Here is a 21,112-nt window from a genome sequence, read left to right on the forward strand (position 1 = left end):
AAATCTGAGATGTCTAAATAAATAGATTGGGGGATTTGAAAGATAACAGAAACAGCCGCCGTTCAAAATAATAGAAACAGCCCCTGTCCATTTAAGCAATTAATGCCCTCTGAGATCTCAGTGGCCGCTGCACAGGTTGCTAGCAACCACAAGAATATTGCCAGCATTCAAACCTTGGTTTCTACCAGTAAAAGGAAAGGGGGAAGGCCCTTTCCAGGACTATTTGTGACCTCCAGTCCACTTCTGACCACCACACAGTTCACCTAAACCACTTGCTGCTGCATGACTTTTGCAACCTGGCCACAAGTTTTCACAGGGAGAGGTTCCCATGGGGAGGGAAGGAGGGAAAGCAGTGAGACAGTGTGGTGGAGTGGTTAGAGTGTCAGACTAGGATCTGGGAGACCCAGGGTCAAATCCCCACTCTGCCGTGGAAGCCCGCTGGGTGACCTTGAGCCAGTCACCTTCTTTCCACTTAACCTACCTCATAGGGTTGTTTGTGAGGATAGATGAGATGAGGATGACATTAGTTGTTTTGGGCCCCCTCTGGAGAGAAATGTGGGATATAAATGAAGTAAATAACTAATAAATAAAGATGAAAACTAGGGGGAAGATAAAAGAAGGGGTGGTTGTGAGTAGAAAGGAGAGGAAGGGAAAGAGGAGCAGATATGGTGACTGCCAGGAGAAGAGAAAGAGGAAATCATATGGGGAAGAAGATATGGGGGGTGGGGGGGATGAAGTGAAGGAGACGTGGTCGAAGTTTATAAAATCATGCACAGGGCAGGCAAAGGAGATAGAGAGAGCTTCTTCTCAAAATGTTAGAACTCAGGAATGGCACTGAACAAAATCGATGGGCATTTGGGCAGACACTTCTTTAGGCCACTGATATAAGGAATTTGCTGCCACACGAGAAGGTGACGGGTACCACTTAGAAAGCTTAAAAAGAACACTAGACCAATTCATGGAGAACAGTTCTGTTAATGAATTTAGCCAAAGAAGTAAAATGGAACTTCGTATTCAGAGGCAGCAGAACAACTTCAGTATGCCAACTGAAAACCAGTTGCTCTTGTGGGTATGTGTGTGTGTGTGTTTGAGCAACAGTGTACTTAAAAGATGCTGAGCAGCTTCCCCTCTCCCTCGGATACTGGCATAAAGGAATGCATACTGCCCCCCATGCAAAACCTACTTCTCCCCCGCCTCGAACTCAGACTTCTGGGGCAGGGAGCTTTCTTAATCTCATTCCCAGTGTGGCAAGGCTACCACAGGGGCCGGGTGGCAGTCCTGGCCACGCATGGATCGCTGGTGATGACATTTCCACACTCTTAATTGCACTGCAATAAAGGCCAATGTAAGGTCCTAAAAGAAATCCCACTCTGGGCCTCTCAACGATCCTCAGTGGAACTCAAGCACGAATCACAGAATCATAGATTCAAAGAGTTGGAAGGGCCCTGGGGTCATCTAGTCCAACCCCCTGCACGCAGAAAATTCAAAACTACCTCCCCCTCACACCCCCATTGACCCTTCCTTCATGCCCAGAAGATGGCCAAAAAAAAAAAAAACCCCTCCAGGACCCCTGGCCAATTTGGCATGGAGGAAAATTACTTCCTGACCCCAAAGTGGCGATCAGCATTTCCCTGGGCATGTAAGAAAAGGCCACGAGAGCCAAACACTGACACAACCCTTCCTGCCCTCCCTCTCATGGTCTGCCTAAGTTCATAGAATCAGCCTTGCTGACAGATGGCCATCCAGCCTCTGCTCAAAACCTCCAAGGAAGGAGAGACCACCACCTCCCGAGTACCACAGGAGTACAGTTTACCTTGTGGGAAATGATTTAGGTTATGCGCATGAGAGCGGTGAGCAGTACCTCTACAGACGGGTGCCCAAATAACCCGCCGGATGGCTCTGACCCAGTCTTCCATTTCGTTCTGGGAGTTAGCCATGAGCAGGAAGGCTTCATGGTTGATGGGCATCTTATCATGCTCCTCTGCACCACCTGAAAAGAAGACACACCTCAGTTTCCATCTAGGTACCAAAAGCTACCCTCTCTCTACCTGGGTGTGCATACAGCAGAAAGAGAGCTATGCCATGCACAAAGGTGTCAGGTTAGGCTTACCAGCCTCCAGGTGGTCACCAACAAAAATAAACATCTCTGTACTGTTACCATAGGTTAGGAAATTAGTACAAAAATATGCTGGGATATCTGCAAAAACAGTTTGTATTGGAGAACCAAACAAACAACAACAGCAAAGTGCTATATACAGAACAGTGAAGTGCTATGTACATAAATTGCCATAAGCATATACAGCAATCTAGGCATATATTTTTCATATCCTAAACGCAGGTAGATGTTCGTTCATGTTACTGAAGAACAAAATGGAATGCTGGGATACGATCGTTTCGGAGTCTTCTTCAGTCCCACATATTTCACCATAAGTGTAGGTATTCACTTCAATGAAAATTAACAAGTTCCTCCTATGGATACATGGTCTTGCCGTATTCAAGTTTTATAAAAATCTGTAGTACAGTAGTCTCAAGAATTTTACAGAAGACCAGATGCACAGCTTCTTACAAAAGGCTGTAACAGGTTCCTCAAGGGATACAAAGTGTACACCCTCCAAAGCAGCCATTTTCTCCAGGGGAACTGATCTTGATCACCTCGAGATCAGTTGTAATAGCAGGAGATATCCAGAGGCCACCTCGAAGTTGGCAACACTACCCCTAGGGGTGCCAGCTCTGGGCTGGAAAATTCCTGGAGATTTGAAAGGTGGAGGTGGGGAAGGAGGGCAGAGTTTGGGGAGGGGAGGGAACTTGGGGGTGCAATGCCATAGAGTCCCCCACTCCAAAGCGGCCATGTTCTCCAGGGGAACTGATATCTGTCATCTGGGGATCCAGTTGGCATTTGGGAGATCTCCAGCCCTCAGCTGGAAGTTTTCTAACTAAACCTATAACCTATGCTAAATATGGGTATTGTAAGCATATAAACAATAGCATAAGGCTCATAGAAATATCGTCAAATTTACTGACTGGTTCACATATCACACATTAAAAAATACTTATAAACAAACTATTAATGTAACTAGAAAACCAAAATGAAAATTCCCCCGTAGGGTTATTATGTCACCCAAGTCCGGAGACAATGAGTCCTGAAGAACGGGTTACGTCACCCTTAAAGCAAGTCCGAATAAAGCCAAATGAGAAGGTGGTAAGAAATTCAAAATAATAAGTCCCTTGTATCCCGAATGATAGGCTGCTGCCATCCAGTTGGGAAGGAACAAAATGGAGAACGGAACAAAGACGACCCCTCTAGATCTGTGGCCGTTTCGCAAAGTGTAGCTTCTTTAGTCGGTGTTCTCAAGTTATAAGTGGACGAACAAGCCTCTAAAAATGTATATACAAGTATACAATCTGGTTACAATGTTCAATTGTTACAACATAAATGTTAACAAAATAACATGCCAAAAAATAATATTAGCTTACCACAATAGAAGAGAACAAGACCCCTATGGGTTCTCTGTGCCTCAGCGAGGTTAATTGCTCTGTGCCTCAGCGAGGTTAATGTCATAACAGTCAGTTCTGACTAACATAAATGCAACTGAAGAAGTAACATTGAAATAGAATTATTGGATCCATCTCTATTTTGCATGGATTAAAACTTCCATATCATACCAGATCATGCTCTCATAGCAGCCGTTTCCAGCCGTGGACAAGTCTTTCTATATTACAGGACCATGTCTCTTTAAATCTTGCACAGCGGCCCAGGGAGAAGCAGCGACCCACAGCCCCGGCTGGGGCTGATGTTAGTAACATCGTTTATACTTTTGTGTCCAGTCCATTGCATGTGTATTGTGGATGTTGTGTGCATATATATTGTAACACTATATGTTTTAGACACTACTCTAGTTTTTTGTATTTAGTATAGTAGGTACATGTTTATGCATTATAAATGTTTGGCATACAATACCACGTGTATTGTTGATTTATGGTCATAATGCTGTTAGTATTTTTGCCACATCAGCTGGAAGCTGGCAACCCTACCCCCAGGATGGTTGCAGAAAGCAGAGTTGCAACAGGAAGCCACAGCGAGCAAGAAAGGTTAGCCTACCTGGGCCAATTTCAAAGAGGTACTTCCCTGGATCCTCCGGATTCGGGGGGACTTCTCGCACCTGGCTGCCTCGCAACAAGATGAACCCCTGAAATCAACACAGCAACCATCAGTGGAGGATCAGGAATACAGCCCCGGGACATCCAGGGATGCAAGAAAAACAGCACACAGGATTGGGTTCGCCAACCTCCAGGTGGTGGCTGGAGATCTCCCACTATTACAACTGATCTCCAGGTGAAAGAGATCAGTTCTCCTGGAGAAAATGGCCGCTTTAGAAGGTGGACTCTATGGTATTATGCCCCATTAAAGTCCCTCCCCTTCAATCCCCGCCCTCCTCAGGCTCCACCCCCAAAATCTCCAGGTATTTCCCAACCTGGAGCTGGCAACCCTAACACAGGAAGAGCCTTGCTCTGCTTTCTAGGCCTCTTCCTCAGAATCCGCCCTTTGTGCCTACTTTGTCTTTCTTTCCTGCCTTTCAACCTACTCACTTTTGCACTCGTTTCACTTCTGGAAAACTTTACTGATTATCAAACCAGCCTGTAATGACGATCTTTCCTTTCGGAGTTTTTCACAGATCCCAGAGGGATAAACATCAGGCCTTTCACAGCCTTTTCTTTACCTTGGATTAAAAAGCATCGTTTTGCATCTCAAAGCCTCTAACTCCCAGGCAAATAGGGTTGCCAGCTCCGGGTTGGGAATTATCTGGATATTTTAGGGGGGTGGAGCCTGAGGAGGGCAGGCTGTCGTGGTCCAGCCGGATCCAGGGGACACCGATGACTCCTCTGATGAACAGGGTTGCCAACCTCCAGGTTAGGGTTGCCAGGTCCCTCTTCGCCACCAGCAGGAGATTTTTGGGGTGGAGCCTGAGGAGGGCGGGGTTTGGGGGGAGGGACTTCAATGCCATAGAGTCCAATTGCCAAAGCGGCCATTTTTCTCCAGGTGATCTGATCTCTATTGGCTGGAGATCAGTTGAATTAGCAGGAGATCTCCAGCTACTACCTGGCAGTTGGCAACCCTACTCCAGGTACTAGCTGGAGATCTCCTTTAATGTTGTAATGTTTAAACAAAGGGACTACGATGTCATTCTCATGAACTGCAAAATTGCAGTCGGATGTTCGAATACAAACTCTGAAGAAGCCAGCGAATTTTCAAGCCAATGTAATTACAACGCGAAACAAGATGAAACCAGGATCTTGTCACCACATTCTATGTGCATAGAACACATAGCTTTTTCCAGCAGTGTTCTATGTGTTTGTGAAACGCATAGCTTTTCCAGCAGCGTAAACGCATAGCTTTTTTTCAGCAGCGTGTTTGTGTTAGTTACACACAGCAGCAGGATTCCCAATTACAGCACGGGATTGGCCAGCAACCACCAGCTGACCGCGGGATCAAGTGCATCTCGGCACAGAGAGCTTATACTGCCGGATAAGTTATAATCATTTCCCCTGGTGCTCAAAGAAGTTACCACAGTGTTTACAAGTGATTGGATATTGTTTTTCATCTAAACGTCTACCATATGGACTCAGATACATGGACTATTCATGTTATGTTTAGTTCCGTTTGTGCATTTGAGTCACTGTATTACTATCCACTGTGATGGTTTATTTTACGGTGTAATGTTAAGGGCATAATAGAATATTGCAATAACACCCTTAGTGTCATTAATTTTATTAGTGGCTGTGTACTGAAAGTAAATTTCCTACATTGGATTTTTCCACAGTATTATCTCAGTGCACATCTAGCTTATAGTCATTACCTGGAGGCTGGCAACCCTACAGAGTGGTGTCCTGTTATAATCAGCTTGTGTGGAAGCAACTCATCTATCCACTCCTAACCTTGATGTGAACTGTTGCCTTATCTGGACCTCAGCTTGAACCCTCAGGCTTGGCTTTTGGTATACCCTTGTACTGGCCCTTGTGAGGTTTGAAACTGTCTGGTTTGTGTGTGTTGGGGGCATGTGACACAGGGTTTGGAGAGGGGAGGGACTTCAATGCCATAGAGACCAATGGCCAAAGTGGCCATTTTCCTTAGGGGTACTGATCACGGTTGCCTGGAGATCAGTTGTAATAATGGGAGATCTCCAGCCTCCACCTGGAGGTTGGCAGCCCTATTTATGCAAGATGATGTTATGGGATCTTTTTGAAATGATCTTTTCACCAGTCATTCAGAGGTATTGCTACACTGATTGCCCTAATCCATTTAATTTAAAGCCATTTCCTTTAAATCTAATAAGAATTGTGTTTTCTTTCCAAAAGACTATTTGATGACCTGTTATCAGTTAATATCCTTTCATAATCAGCCAGACTGTTTCTTAGAATTCTATTTCTTATCTAGATTATAATACAATATCTTAACTAAAACTTTTTTTTTTTAGTTTTTGAATGAATACAAACTCTTTTCTCCTGTTTGCATTACTCGTATAGATCTGGTTAATACTGTACAAAATCCAAGGCTTATGGTCTCCATATGATTTTGATGAAAAAGGAGAGAAAAAAGGTAAACATTTGTAAATGAAATATTTTTTTAAAAAAATACCCTATGATGATAAGGTTATGTTTATCAAAAACCCTTCCATTTAACAAAGAAAAAAAATGTCACAGGAGATGTTTCTCAGAGGAGTCACAGAAATGTTTTGCCCTACAAGACACTATGGAGTGATTTTGACATTTATACTGTTTTTAAACAGCTTGTGTAATGGTAGGCAATTAACGCTGGATAGAATCCTCCCTTATACAATTTTTGCAATGTTTTTAAAAACCTTTCAATGTATTTAGGCAACAGCCCTAGATAACATCTTCTGCCATAGATCAGGATGGGTAGCCGTGTTAGTCTGTCTGTAGCAGGAGAAAAGAGCAAGAGTCCAGTAGGCCAGCGTGGTATAATGGTTAAGAGTGGTGGTTTGGAGTGGTGGACTCTGATCTGGAGAACCAGGTTCGATTCCCCACTCCTCCACATGAAGCCAGCTGGGTAACTAGGGTCGCCAGGTCCTTCTTTGCCACCAGCGGGAGGTATTTGGGGCGGAGCCTGAGGAGGGCGGGGTTTGGGGAGGGGAGGGACTTCAGTGCCACAAAGTCCAATTGCCAAAGCGACCATTTTCTCCAGGGGATCTCAATCGGCTGGAGAGCCGTTGTAATAGCAGGAGATCTCCAGTTACTACCTGGAGGTTGGCAACCCTAATCTGGACAGCTTCCAGTTTACAGCAATACAGCAATACAGGAAACACAGATATAATTATGCCTAACCCCCACCACGGTCCGTAATCTACTCTGACACCACTTTCAAAAACTTAGAAATAGCCAATCCTGGCTGAGAAACCATTTATGTTGTTATTGAGAATCATTCTGAATTAATCCTGTTGGCTTACAGTTTTTATGTTATTTGAATAACCCAAATCGTTGGGATGAGATGGGGATTGGAAAGCAAAGCATGGTGCTCCATTTATGCCTTGTAAAAAATGGGTACTATTCACTGCAATTCCCCACCTCTTGGCATTCCTGTTCAGACACCCTCACACCTTCCCCTTTAGGAAATAATGCCCTCCGGGGACGATGACGACGTAGCAATGAAATCACAGGTCATCTGGCATAAAGTATAAGCAAATTAGGTTTAGATTCCCTTCCCAGAGCAGGAAACATTTAACCCACCAGCGATTCCAGAACGGCAGCAGACTTCCAAATGGAGCATAATATCTGACTCATCGGCTGAATGCACTTATTTCGGCTTGTCCTCCTGACTTCCCGTGTCATTCAGACTGCTGCTTCGTCCCCTGTCTTCTCATGAATAGGGAGAAACGTGCTGCATGCTGAGCCGTTCCAAGCAAGGGAAATTCTCGCTGTCTTGCCCGATGCCAGCAGGAGTTCTCATAAGCTCATGGAGAGGTGGAAGTTTCTATCATAAGGCAGAACCTTCCACAAGCGAGGATTCAACAAGACCACAATTGCCCATGACATCTCTTCCTAGACACAGTTACTTTACCCAGCAAGAAAGGACATTTCACCTGCACTTTGTCTGGTACCCAGCTCCAGGTTGAGAAATTCCTGGAGATATGGGGGCAGATCCTGGGGGGGGGGGGAAAGCAAAACTGGGGAGGGACTTCAGTAGGATATAATATCACTGAGTCCACCTTCCAAAGTGGCCATTTTCTCCAGGGGAGCTCATCTTTGGGGTATGGAGATAAATTGGAATTTCGGAGATAACCAGGCCCCCCACCTGGAGGTTGAAAAGGTAAAGGTAGTCCTCTGTGCAAGCACCAGGTCATTACTGGCCCATGGAGTGACGTCACATCCCGACATTTACTAGGCAGACTATGATTATCAGGTGGTTTGCAGTTGCCTTCCCCAGTCCTCTACTCTTTACCCCCAGCAAGCTGGGTAGTCATATGACCGACTTGGAAGGACGGAAGGCTGAGCCAACTTTGAGCCGGCTACCTGAAACCGACTTCCATCAGGATCGAACTCAGGTTATGAGCAGAGCTTTTGACTGCAGTACTGCAGCTTCCCACTCTGCGTCATGAGGCTCCCCGAAATTGATCAAAGTCTATAAATTATGTGAAGATTACTTTCCCACTGCTGCAGACTGAAGCAAAGCAGAAATCTAGACTAAAAGGAACCAACTTGGCTTCTCCTGCAAGTAGGGTTGCCAACCTCCAGGTGGTGGCTGGAGATCTCCTGCTATTACAACTGATCTTCAGCCGATCTTCAGCTCAGTTCTCCTGGAGAAAATGGCCGCTTTGGCCATGGGACTCTACGGCATCGAAGTCCCTCCCCTCTCCAAACTCCGCCGTCCTCAGGTTCTACCCCCCAAATCTCCAGGTATTTCCCAACCCAGAACAGGCAACCCTACCTGCAAGGTGGGCCCAAAGCATTGGAGCTCCTTACCTGTGGCTTGGCCTCGTCCTCATCCTTGTAGTAGAGGAGCTGGTCTCCTCGGAGCACGAACCAGCGCTGTTGCCAGTTCTTCATGAGGCTTCTTTGCTTCTTCAACCAGCCACATTTCAGCACCCGCTCTGGAGGGCAGAGTGGGCCAGGCCGGAAGGGAAGGCCGTGATGCTCTCCCATCACCAGACTCTTGGACCGGGCTGGAAACAAGCAGAGGACCCAGGATAAGGCCAAGGAAAGGGCAGTCCTCTCATATACAAGTGGCACTGGATCTAGGGTTGCCAGGTCCCTCTTCGCCACTGGTGGGAGGTTTTTAGGGCGGCGTTTGGGGAGGGGAGGGACTTCAATGCCATAGAGTCCAATTGCCAGTGGCCATTTTCTCCAGGGGAACTGATGTCTATCGGCTGGAGATCAGTTGTAATAGCAGGAGATCTCTAGCTAGTACCTGGAGGTTGGCAACCCTAACTGGATCCCAGCTAAGTGCAAGGGCTGCCAACATCACAGTGGGACTGGGAGATCTCTCATGATTGCCAGTGATATCCAGGATACAGAGATCAGTTCCCAGGGTTTCCATTAGGGTTGCCAACTTCCAGGTGGTGACTGGAGATCTGCTAATACAACTGATCTCCAGCCAATAGAAATCTGTTCCCCTAGAGAAAATGCCTGCTTTGGCAATTGGACTCTAAGGCATTGAAATCCTTCTTCCTCCCCAAACCCCGACCTCCCCAGGCTCCACCCACAAAATCTCCAGGTATTTCTCAGCCTGGAGCTGGGAACCCTAGCAGCAGATCTCCCGCTATCATAACTGATCTCCATCCGATAGAGATCAGTTAACCTGGAGAAAATGGCCACTTTGGCCATTGGAATCTATGGCATTGAAGTCCCTCCCCTCCCCAAACCCCGCCCTCCTCAGGCTCCGCCCCCAAAACCTGGCAACCCTAGCTGAAGGTCTGCTGCATTTGGACCCCCACCATTTCCGTTCCCCCGTGCCGCCTGCTTGGGGTGGAGGAGCTTTGGGCTCAGTGGTTTTCAGACTCACTTCCACTTCCATAAAGTAGGATCCATTGCTCAGCAGTGCAGGTGGGTTGAGGGAAAGCTCGCCAGATATTTTGCAGATTGAACAGAACGGTGAATAATTCATGATGCCTTTCGCTTGTGCCTTTCACAAATGAGGATGGCTCTGCAGAGGCCACGGAAAAGTAACACCCCCTCTGGTTTGCCAAGACTCTCACAGCTTTTTATGCATGGCTGTTTCCCTCGCCGTCACCCCTCCAACGACATCTGGTCTTTGTGTTGATTATGCATGCCGTTTCTGAACATCAGAGGTTCCCTCGCTCTCCGCCTGCATTTCCGCACATTTTGCCCACGTTTTCAGAGACCTGTATTATCTCGAATTTGAAAACGCAGGCAAAACACAGGGAAATGCAGGGGGAGAGCGAGGCGACCTCCGACGGTCAGAAACGGCATGCATAATCCAAACAAAGACCCAACGTTATCAGAGGGGTGGTGGCGAGGGAAACAGGCATGTGTGAGTTGCTTCATTTGCAGCCTCCAGGTGGGGCCTGGAGATCTCTTGGATTTACAAATGGATCTCTGGATGGCAGGGATCACTTCCCCTGGAGAAAATGGCTGCTTTGGAGGGTGGACTGTATGGCTTTATACTTTGCTGAGGTCTCTCCCCTTCCTAGAATCCACACACTCCCACAAACTCCACCTCCCAAATCTCCAGGAATTTCACAATCCTATCTGCAATGTCTGTTTTTGTCATAACCCTTAGATTTTTAACACATATTCTCTTTTTTTAGCATAGCAGTCAGCTAGTTACACTAGCAGAGTGAGATAGATAAGGTAGTGATATTCTTAAAAGTACATTAAGAAGGCAGCATACGTTGCTTTTCTATTGGTTACAGTTTGTTGCAGTATTGAGTTGCCATGCTGAAATTGTCATGGTTTAATGGTAAATTCTGCTATATCCTGATGTCACTTTGTCTGTATCTACTCATGCTTTTGCCTGTAAAGTTGTTGGCATCATGAACTTTCTTCAGAATAGATGCTTTTCTTGATCATGATCAATCAATCAATCTTGATCATGATCAATCAATCAATCAATTAATTCTTCAGATGTTAGTAGGGATTTATACCTCTTCTTTGAACCTAACTAACAGTTGCAATTTCCTTGTCACTAGCCTTATTTTCAGACTGTTGCATGAATGGTTAGTTACCATCTTCAGTTCATGTTTTGCTTTTCCTCACAGGTGAGGCGGCTAATGGGCAGAGACACATTTACTAAATGGTGGTGCAAAGGGGGATCTTAATGTGATCTCATCACATCAAGATTTCCTTCTGGTTGCTGTGACTTTTAGGTTCTTTTAACTCACATTCCTCATTCAGCAGAAGGAAATTGAATTGCCATTGTCTGTCCCTGTGCGCAGTGGTCGGCTTTGCTTCCAGACTGGAAATGAGAAAATTTTAGTGATGTATCCAAGTTGGGTCCTGACCAGGATGGGCCCCGTCTAGCCTGAACTCGTCAGGTCTCGGAAGCTAAGCAGGGTCAGCCCTGTTAGTACTGGGATGGGAGACAACAGGGAAGTCCAGGGGTGCTACACAGAGGCAGGCAATGGCAAAACCACCTCTGTTCATCTCTTTTCTTGAAAACCGTTCAGGGTCGCCATAAGTTGGCTGTGACTTGACAGCTCTTTCCACCGCATCCAAATTGGACTAAGAAACAAGTCAATGTTGGGACTGACAGGGAGTTGTGCAAAGGCCTCCCAAAGGGTTGCCAGCTCTGGGTTGGGAAATACCTGGAGATTTTTGGGGCGGAGCCTAAGGAGGGCAGGGTTTGGGGAGGGGAGGGACTTCAATGCCATAGAGCTCAATGGCCAAAGTGACCATTTTCTACAGGGGAACTGATCTCTCTCAGCTGGTGATCAGTTGTAATAGCAGGAGATCTCCAGCCACCACCTGGAGGTTGGTAACTCTAGCCTCAAACCACCACAACTAGACCTTTGTCCTGGACGGAACTACAGCCATATAGTTATTCTGATCTTCTTAGTGGGAAGACAAGTTAATGCGTCAGTCTCATAGACTGTCAGAAGATACTTCTGCATTTGGGGAAAAAAGTACCTGGCAGAAAAGCAGAATAGCAATGAAGCAAATGAATATTGGCCCAAAGGTTGAAACACTAGCAGAATAAAATCTTGTCCCAATAGAACCTCCCTACAAGCCATCATTCAGCTGTTTTACGGACATTGTCCTGGAAACTAACATTTAAGCAACCAAGTTACCTAAATAATGCTTACCAAATACATTTAGGAAGCCAGAGGTCAGTTTCCCTGGAGAATGAGGGCTAGAGTTGCCAGGTCCCTCTTCGCCCCCAGTGGGAGGTTTTGGGGGCGGAGCCTGAGGAGGGAGGGGTTTGGGGAGGGGAGGGACTTCAATGCCATAGAGTCCAATGGCCAAAGCAGCCATTTTCTCCAGGGGAACTGATCTCTATCGTCTGGAGATCAGTTGTAATAGCAGGAGATCTCCAGCTAGTACCTGGAGGTTGACAACCCTAATATGGGCACTTTGGAGGATGGACTCTATGGAGTTAGGCCCTACCAAGGTCTCTTTCCCCAAACCTGCCTTCCCCAGACTCCATCCCCAAACCTCCAGGAACTTCCCAACCCGAAGTTGACAATCCTAGGAGAAATGGACCCCCCACTCCCGCAGAAGCCCGGGGCCCTGGTAGGTGTCCAACCTCGGGGTATGCTGACGCCGGCCCTTCCCCCACAGCAGCCATTTTCTCCAAAGGAGCAGATCTCAGTAGTCTGGAGAACGGAGATAATTCCAGGAGAACTCCAGTGCCCATCTGGAAATTGTTAACCTGACAAGTCCAAACTAGAAGTGGCAGATAGTGTGGAAGCTGCTCATGGACTCCATATTTAATTTATTTTAAAGAGTCCTTCTTTTCTGCTTAGGATTGCCAGCCCTGAGATGGAAAATACCTGGAGATTTTGGGGGTAGAGCCTGAGAAGGGCAGGGTTTGGAGAGGGGAGGGACTTCAACGGGGTATAATGCTATGGAGTCCACCTTTCAAGGCAGCCATTTTCTCTGTCACTTCAAAAAGGGTGTGGACAGAATTGAGCGGGTGCAGAGGAGAGCGGTGAGGATGATCGGGAGCCTGGAGACCAAGCCCTACGAGGAAAGGCTGAGGGAGTTGGCAATGTTCACTGTGGAAAAGAGGAGATTGTGGGGGGGATGGGATTGCTAAGTATTTGAAAGGCTGTCACTTAGAGGAGGGCAGGGAGGTCTTCTTGATGGTAGCATTGGATAGGACTGGCAATAATGGGTTTAAATTATGGGCAGAAACGTACCAGCTGGATATTAGGAAATTTGTTTTTACAGTAAGAGTGGTTCAGCAGTGGAATCGGCTGCCTAGGGAGGTGCTGAGCGCCCCCTCACTGGACAGAGGCTGGACAAACACTTGTCAGGGATGCTCTTGGGCCGATCCTGCATTGAGCAGGGGGTCGGACTAGAGATGGCCTGTATGGCCCCTTCCAACTTCATGATTCGACAATTCTATGAATCCACCATTTTCTCCAAGGGGAACTGATCTCTGCAGTCTGGAGATCAGTCGTCATCCTGGGAGATCTCCAGGCCACACCCAACAACCTCCATATTTAATGAAATCAGGACTTGAAAGGCTATTAGACTGAGAGAAGAATGCAGTGGACACACCACCGTGTGATTGCACGCATAAGGCAAACAGTTAACAGTGAACATGCGGAATGGCAGAATCAGGTTCTTTGCCATGACATAAGGCTGTGATCATAAAATGGGCAAGGGCCCCTACAGGAATTGACATCTGTCCCTAGGGTTGCCAACTTCAGGTTGGGTACATTCCTGGAGATTTGTGGGGGTGGGGTGGAGGCCCAGGAGAGCAGGGTTTGGGGCGGGGAAGGACCTCAGCGTGGTACAATACCATAGAGTCCACCCTCCAAAGCAGCCATTTCCTTCGGGTCGGATTTGGAAATACCATAGAGTCCACCTTCCAAAGCGGCCATTTTCTCCAGGGGAACTGGTCTCTGTCGCCTGGAGATCAGTTGTAATAGCGGGAGATCTCCAGCCACCACCTGGAGGTTGGCAACCCTACATTTCCTCCAGGGGAACTGATCTCTGTCCTCTGGCGATCAGTTGTAACTCTGGGAGATCTCCAGAATCCACGGGGAGTTAGCAACCCCACTGGATAGCCACAGTCTACCCTCTCCTTGGACAGCAACGGTTTTTGCAATGGGGAATTTTTACTGCAGAATATGCCAGGGCCATATCGACAACACCATGCCCAGCTATAACTGGGACAGATTTCTACTGGGTGTGTGGAGAGCAGGAATAATATCTTTTCCTGACCTAAAAAGAATGCTGCTTTAGCCAGACTTCTGCCTCCCTCTCCCAAGGTAATACAAGACACAAGTCCCAGTTCTACTCACCCCGCCGGGACAGTTTTATCTTAGGACTCAGCATCACCCTCCTGGTTGCCAGCATGCCGTGCCTTCCCCATGCTGTCCTCTTCACCCTGTGCCTCCTCCTGACAACATTTCATGCACCGCACCCGCTCACAGCAGGCTCCAACCCCCCCTTCTCCGCTGCCGTGCATTTAGCTCGATAAGCCGGCATGCATTATTTATCCCGCAGGCCAGAATGACTTCCCATCTGAAGCAGCTACGCAGGGCCATGGCAATTTGCATCAATAAATCAGGCTGAGGGCTGCTCCAGCTTCATCCGCCCACTAATTGGTAGGGTAGTGGCGCTTCCACTCCTGACCTGACCCATCTGCCTTTGCCAGCTGGTGCTGAATGCAAAAACTGCAGCCTGGCAAAGTGTCCCAACTCTGATGAAGCCAACTTGGACGGCTTAAAGAGGGGAGTGGGCATGTTCATGGAGGACAGGGCTATCCATGGCTACTAGTCAAAATGATTCATGCCTATTCTCTCCAGGATCAGAGGAGCATGCCACTGTGTGAACACTGTGTGGGGAGGGGCTGTGGCTCAGTGGTAGAGCCTCTGCTTGGCATGCAGAAGGTCCCAGGTTCAATCCCTGGCATCTCCAACTAAAGGGACTAGGCAAGTAGATGATGTGAAAGACCTCTCTGCCTGAGACCCTGGAGAGCCATTGCCAGTCGGAGTAGACATTACTAACTTTGATGGACCAAGAGTCTGATTCAGTAGAAGGCAGCTTCATGTGTGTGAACAGACTGCTGGACTTGATGGGCCTTGGTCTGATCCAGCAGGGCTTTTCTTATGTTCTTATGGATACTAGTCATGATGCATACCCAGAGGCGGATCTACTGTGAAACTAATGAAGCTTAAGCTTCAGGGCCCCTAATCCTGGAGGAGGCCCCTGAAGCAACTTTATTTTAATGAGCTTTTTAGTGATAGAATCATAAGCCAATGGGTTGAAGTACTTAATACTGACTTGAGAATACGGCCTCAAAATATCCCTGTAATTGGTCAAATTTCCAAATTTTATTGGGGGCTTGCAGCACCCGAACCCCCAGCTGTAAGGGCTCTCTGAGCTCGCCAGAATCTATTCATAGCCTACATTTTGGCAGCTGTATCTTCAAATGCTTTGTTGGTGCACAGCTTAATAGTTCTATAGTTTTATTTCATCACTGTATGGCCCATTTTCAAGGACTCCACCCCACCACCCTGTTCTCCACCATTTGGGCCTCGGGTAGGGTTGCCAGGTCCCTCTTCACCACTGGTGGGAGGTTTCTGGGGCGGAGCCTGAGAAGGGCGGGGTTTGGGGAGGGACTTCAATGCCATAGAGTCCAACGGCCAAAGCGGCCATTTTCTCTAGGGGAAACGATCTCTGTCGCCTGAAGGTTAGTTATAACAGCAGAACATCTCCAGCCACCGCCTGGAGACTGGCAAGCCTTCCAAATCCCCAGGAAGCTTCCAACCTGGAGCTGGCAAGCCCCCAAAGCCAGCACAAACTCTTTCCACAATGGAGGTGTTCAAATAGACCTTCCTACCTAGGGTTGCCAATTGGCATTGAAGTCCCTCCCCTCTCCAAACCCCGCCCTCCTCAGGCTCCACCCCCCAAAAGCTCCAGGTATTTCCCAACCCAGAGCTGGCAACTGTACTCCTGCCCCATCTCTCCCTTCCTGGCACCACAGGTGGCCAGTCTGTCCCGGCTGGGAGCGAATCAGACCGAGAGAACCCCTAGGGGGCAGAGGTTTGAGAACCCCAATCCATAGGGTTGCCAGGTCCCTCTTCACCAGCGGAGGGAGGTTTTGGGGGCAAAGCATGAGGAGGGCAGGGTTTGGGGAGGAACTTCAATGCCATAGAGTCCGGTTGCCATTTCCTCCAGGGGAACTGATCTCTATCGGCTGGAGATCAGTTGTAATAGCAGGAGATCTCCAGCTAGTACCTGGAGGTTGGCAACCCTACCAATCCAGAGTAGGCAGGAAGACTCCCGTAAGTTTACACATTCTGCTCAGGAGACAGGCTGGGGACTGAGTTCGAGAGGAGCAGACCTTTCTGAGCCTGGCTTGTGCTGACTCATTGGTCTGCTTGGCTACAAGACTATTTCTGAGGGAATTTAGCACGGCAGCCTTCCTCTTCTGCCAGGTGCAATGTGTCCTGGCTCCAAACGGGCCAGCCACACTTACCGCGCTGCCATTTCGTAAGCAATTGCTGCCCAAAGACACTCCGGAAGGAAACTGGAGCCCGTTGAAGGAGGGAGCCCTGTTTAAAAGGAACAGCATCAGAGCAGGAGGGTCCAAGTTACATCCACATCATGGAAGGATCTCCGGACATTGTCCCGATTTATTAGGGATGGTACCTGTTTTTTGTTCCCCTTTGGCTAGTCAAATATTGCCCTGTCCAAAATTCCTGATCCAGGAGGGCTCTTCTGATGTTCTTCTGTTATCTGGTCACTGGCCAACAGAATCTCCTCTTATGATATGATAAGAGTTTATTGTTTGTGGCCAAAGGCCAGCACAATCTATCATACAAAACATTAAAATAACATTGAAACAACATTAGAGCTAGGATTGCCAGGTTCTTCTTTGCCACCAGCGAGAGTTTTTTGGGGCGGGGCCTAAGGAGGGCGAGGTTTGGGGAGGGGAGGAACTTCAATGCCATAGAGTCCAATTGCCAAAGCAGCCATTTTTTCTGATCTCTATCGGCTGGAGATCAGGTGATCTCCAGCTAGTACCTGGAGTTGGCGACCCTAATTAGAACAGTCTGACACACCCACCCACCAAGAAGCTAGTAATTCACAGCCCATTCCTGAAAATACGGCATGTGGAGTAGGCAGGGTAGGTGTGGAGTAGGTGGAGTAGCCGAATCGCGTATGCAGTTAAACAAACAAACAAACAAACAAAAGGCGTTCCGCAGCTTTTTTTTGTTTAACTGGGGGTTTTCGGCCCATTGAAAATAGCAGGCGCAGCAAAGCCGGTCCAGCTGCAGGTGCAAGTGGCTGAAAGGGAGTAGGAAGCCGCCTAACCAGCGGCTCCTCCCCCCGGCCTGCCCCCCGGCACCAGTGCTGCCTCTCTACGCCGTTGCTGGCGCCACGGAGAGGCCATGCCAGCGGAGGGGAGAGGCGCGGCTCTGCGGGGCTTGGGCGCCGGCAGAACCACCCTCCCTGCCGGTGTAAGTGCGTGTAATCTCATTACACAAAGTTATGCCGGCGGTGGGGTCAGGCCACCTCCTAAGAGTCCCCCCCCCCCAAGAATGGGCTGTCAATATATTAAACACCCTGGTTAAAAACAGCTTTAGCCCAGATTTTCTTGTCTGCTAAAGCAAAGAGTGACACTTTGTAGGAAACCTCAGGATTGGCATCTGATAGGAGAAAGAGCAGCTTCTCTGGACCTGGAAACAAATTTAGGCCCTTTAGAAAGGCTGCAAGAGATTTAGATCTGGGCTCTGTATAAAGAGAATAAGGTGTGCTGCGTTAGGTCCTCTGGAACTTGGGCTCCACAAACACATAGGTGAGAGGCCCATGGTGTTTGGGAGTAATGTCCCAATAACAAAGCCGTTGGCACAGTTTGAAACCAGAGGGAGGTTAAAGCTATTTTGAGATTGTGGAAGGGGATGCTGACCAGGTATGAAGCTCTGACGTGATCCCTTTTAAACTGTCCATGGCTACTAGTCAAAATGGCTACTAGTCATGATGCATCCCTATCATCTCCCATTTCAGAGGAGCATGCCTGCTATCTTAGGTGCTGTGGTACGCAGGCAGGATAATGCTGCAGTCGTCTCGTCTTGCTTGTGGGCTTCCTAGAGGCACCAGGTTAGCCACGGTGTGAACAACAGACTGCTGGACTTGATGGTCTGTTCCAGCAGGGCTTTTCTGATATTCTTATGGGAATGAACAACAAGCACCCGCCTCAGAGGAACATCAGGATAAAAGTGTCACCATCCTCCGGTGCACAAAAAACATACTGCACGAGGAGGCCCACAGGGTGCCCTTGGATTCACACTTCCCTCTGCCTGGACTCGCCTTCTGGGAGATGTTGCCAGCAGGTGCGCCTCCGTGTTCAGGAGATGCTTCCTTGTAGTGGGGCCACATGGCCACGTGATGTCAGTGTTGTCTCAGATACAACAAATGAACACGGCTGAAATCGGGACTTATTTCAGATTAGGAAGTTACTGTCCCCTCCTTGCCTTGATGGCTTCTCCCGTTGCCAACTCCAGGTGAGGGAATTCCTGGAGATATGGGGTGGAGCCTGAGGAGGGGAGGTTTGGGGAGAGTCCTCAGCAAGATATAATACCATAGAGCAGGGGTGTCGCACTCAGTTGTTCAAGGGCCAGATATGACATAAATGTCACTTGGTCGGGCCGGTCCATGCCTTGCCAGCCCAGATTGAGAGTCGGGGGTGGCTGGCTTGCGGGTCAGATCAGAGCTCTCAAGGGGCCGGATCCGGCCCGCGAGCCTTGTGTTTGACCCCCCCCCCGCCACATCCATCAAAGTAGCCAATTTCCCCAGGGGAACTGCAGTCAGGAGATCAGCTATAATTCCAGGAAAACTCCAGGCCCCATCTGGAGATTGGCAACCCTACTTTAGACCCCACCCCCTCCCTTTATAAACATTTGGGATATCCTGGCTTTGTTCAGCGATTTCAGTTCCTGCCCTTCAATTTTTTGATCTCTATCAACACTGGACACTGGATACTACGGAGCTAAGGTTGCCAACCTCCAGGTACTAGCTGGAGATCTCCCGCTATTACAACTGATCTCCAGGTGACAGAGATCAGTCCCCCTGGAGAAAATGGCCACTTTGGCCATTGGACTCCATGGCATTGAAGTCCCTCCCCTCTCCAAACCCTGCCAACAGGTAGGACTGCCAACCTCAAGGTGGGACCTGGAGTTCTAGAATGACAGCTAATCTCCAGTAGGGTTGTGAGGTCCCTCTTCACCACTAGCAGGAGGTTTTTGGGGTGGAGACTGAGGAGGGTAGGGTTTGGAGAAGGGAGGGACTTCAGTGCCATAGAGTCCAATTGCCAAAGCGGCCGTTTTCTCCAGGTGAACTGATCTCTATTGGCTGGAGATCAGTTGTAATAGCAGGAGATCTCCAGCTACTACCTGGAGGTTCAACAATTCAAAAAATCACCTGCGCTGTAACTAGGTTACAAACTGAATAAAAAAACAGCACACAGCTCAATGCAATAACAGTGCAATGAAAAGACATGAACAAGAAAGAACAGCAAACGTGGAATAAAGACAATATATACAACAGAGAGTGAAGTAAAAAGGAATGTAGTTCAACAGAACTTGATTAATTGTCTAAAAAGACTTCAAGTAGCACAAGGAGGGGGAGTAAAGAAAACCCCCAAAGAAACAAAGTCCAGGTATGTATGAGGTGACGATAGCTGACGTGGTAAGCAAGGGAGAGGGTCTCCCAATGCGACGAGATGGAAAACGCCTTCCGGAATTGCAACGGTTTTCGCAATGAATTTTCTTCTTCAGCCTAATAAAAATATATACACATAACTTCCATAAGTGACTGTAGTGCTTATTCAGCTATTAATAATAATATAGTTTTAACATGTTTTTATTTTTTTTAGCATTTTTAAAATAATTATGTTTTTTTACTACTAATGTCCTCTGTAAAAAGCAAATAACATGCAAAAAGTATCATTCATAGAAAACATATCTATTTTTATCACGTTTTTATACAATTTAATATAAATATTTATTAACATTTCATACCTTGAATCTAAAGATAGAAGCTTATTGTCCTCCTGGGCGCCTATAAGGCTGCATCTTCTCTCAGAAAAGTACATTGACTGTTGCCAATGGATAATACCATGCCGACTATAACTCTAACTGTAATAGTTCAGGTGTTTGTGCATTCCTTGTACTACATTCCTTGTTACTTCACTCTCTGTTGTATATATTGTCTTTACTCCACGTTTGTTGTTCTTTCTTGTTCATGTCTTTTCGTTGAACTATTATTGCATTGAGCTGTGTGCTGTTTTTTATTCAATTTGCTACCTGGAGGTTGACAACCCTAATCTCCAGGCAGCAAGGATCAGTTCCCCTGGAGAAAATGGCTGCTTTGGAAGGGGGACTTGATGGCATTATATCCCACTGTGGTCCCTCTCCTCTGCAAACCCCTCCCTCCCAAGGCCCCCACCCCTAAACCGCCACTAATTTCTCAGCCTGTAGTAACTCCTACTGACCGATGTGGTCTGGAACCCCAAGGGTTATGAGGGGCAGACGGCGGAAGACACAGAACTCTCTGGGAACCCTTTTCATACATGAAGTGAAACTTTGTTGGTTCGCCCACTTCTGCTCCTGTGGAAAAATGCAAATATCTGTGTGTGGGGGTGGAGGTGGTGGGTGGGGGGCTTGCATCCTGCACTCTTTGAACCATTGAGCATCAGGCTAAAGCCCGAGCATGGAGGCTATTTACAGAAAGGGTGATTTCCCCCCTCCCTCGCAAGCATTGCTGAGTTACTCTTGCAACTAACCGAAAGATCCAAGCATCACACAAAATGCTCTTTAATAGGTTCTATCAACAACCCATTTAGATGGAAGTTTTAAACTGCCATAGTGAAATTCCCAAGTGAAGGGGGTGAGACAGATTTTTTTTTCTGATGATACAATTTAATATTTGGTACAGCTTGCCCTCCTCTTATCTTCTCATC

General features: G+C 47.6%; 1 protein-coding gene across 1 annotated transcript in view; it reads right to left on the reverse strand.

The window, feature by feature from the left end:
* ARHGAP22 (Rho GTPase activating protein 22) overlaps positions 1-14,478 on the reverse strand; it is a 39,202-nt gene extending 24,724 nt beyond the window's left edge. Inside the window, exons 1-4 of the mRNA XM_056850542.1 lie at positions 14,445-14,478; positions 8,977-9,176; positions 4,100-4,187; positions 1,862-1,990 (exon numbers count right to left, since the gene is read on the reverse strand). Coding sequence (XP_056706520.1) covers positions 1,862-1,990; positions 4,100-4,187; positions 8,977-9,176; positions 14,445-14,478 — 451 coding nt within the window. The remainder of the gene's footprint in view (positions 1-1,861; positions 1,991-4,099; positions 4,188-8,976; positions 9,177-14,444) is intronic.
* Between the last annotated feature and the right edge of the window lie 6,634 nt (positions 14,479-21,112).

Source organism: Euleptes europaea, chromosome 5, assembly GCF_029931775.1.
Source record: "Euleptes europaea isolate rEulEur1 chromosome 5, rEulEur1.hap1, whole genome shotgun sequence".
NCBI classification, from domain to species: Eukaryota; Metazoa; Chordata; class Lepidosauria; order Squamata; family Sphaerodactylidae; genus Euleptes; species Euleptes europaea.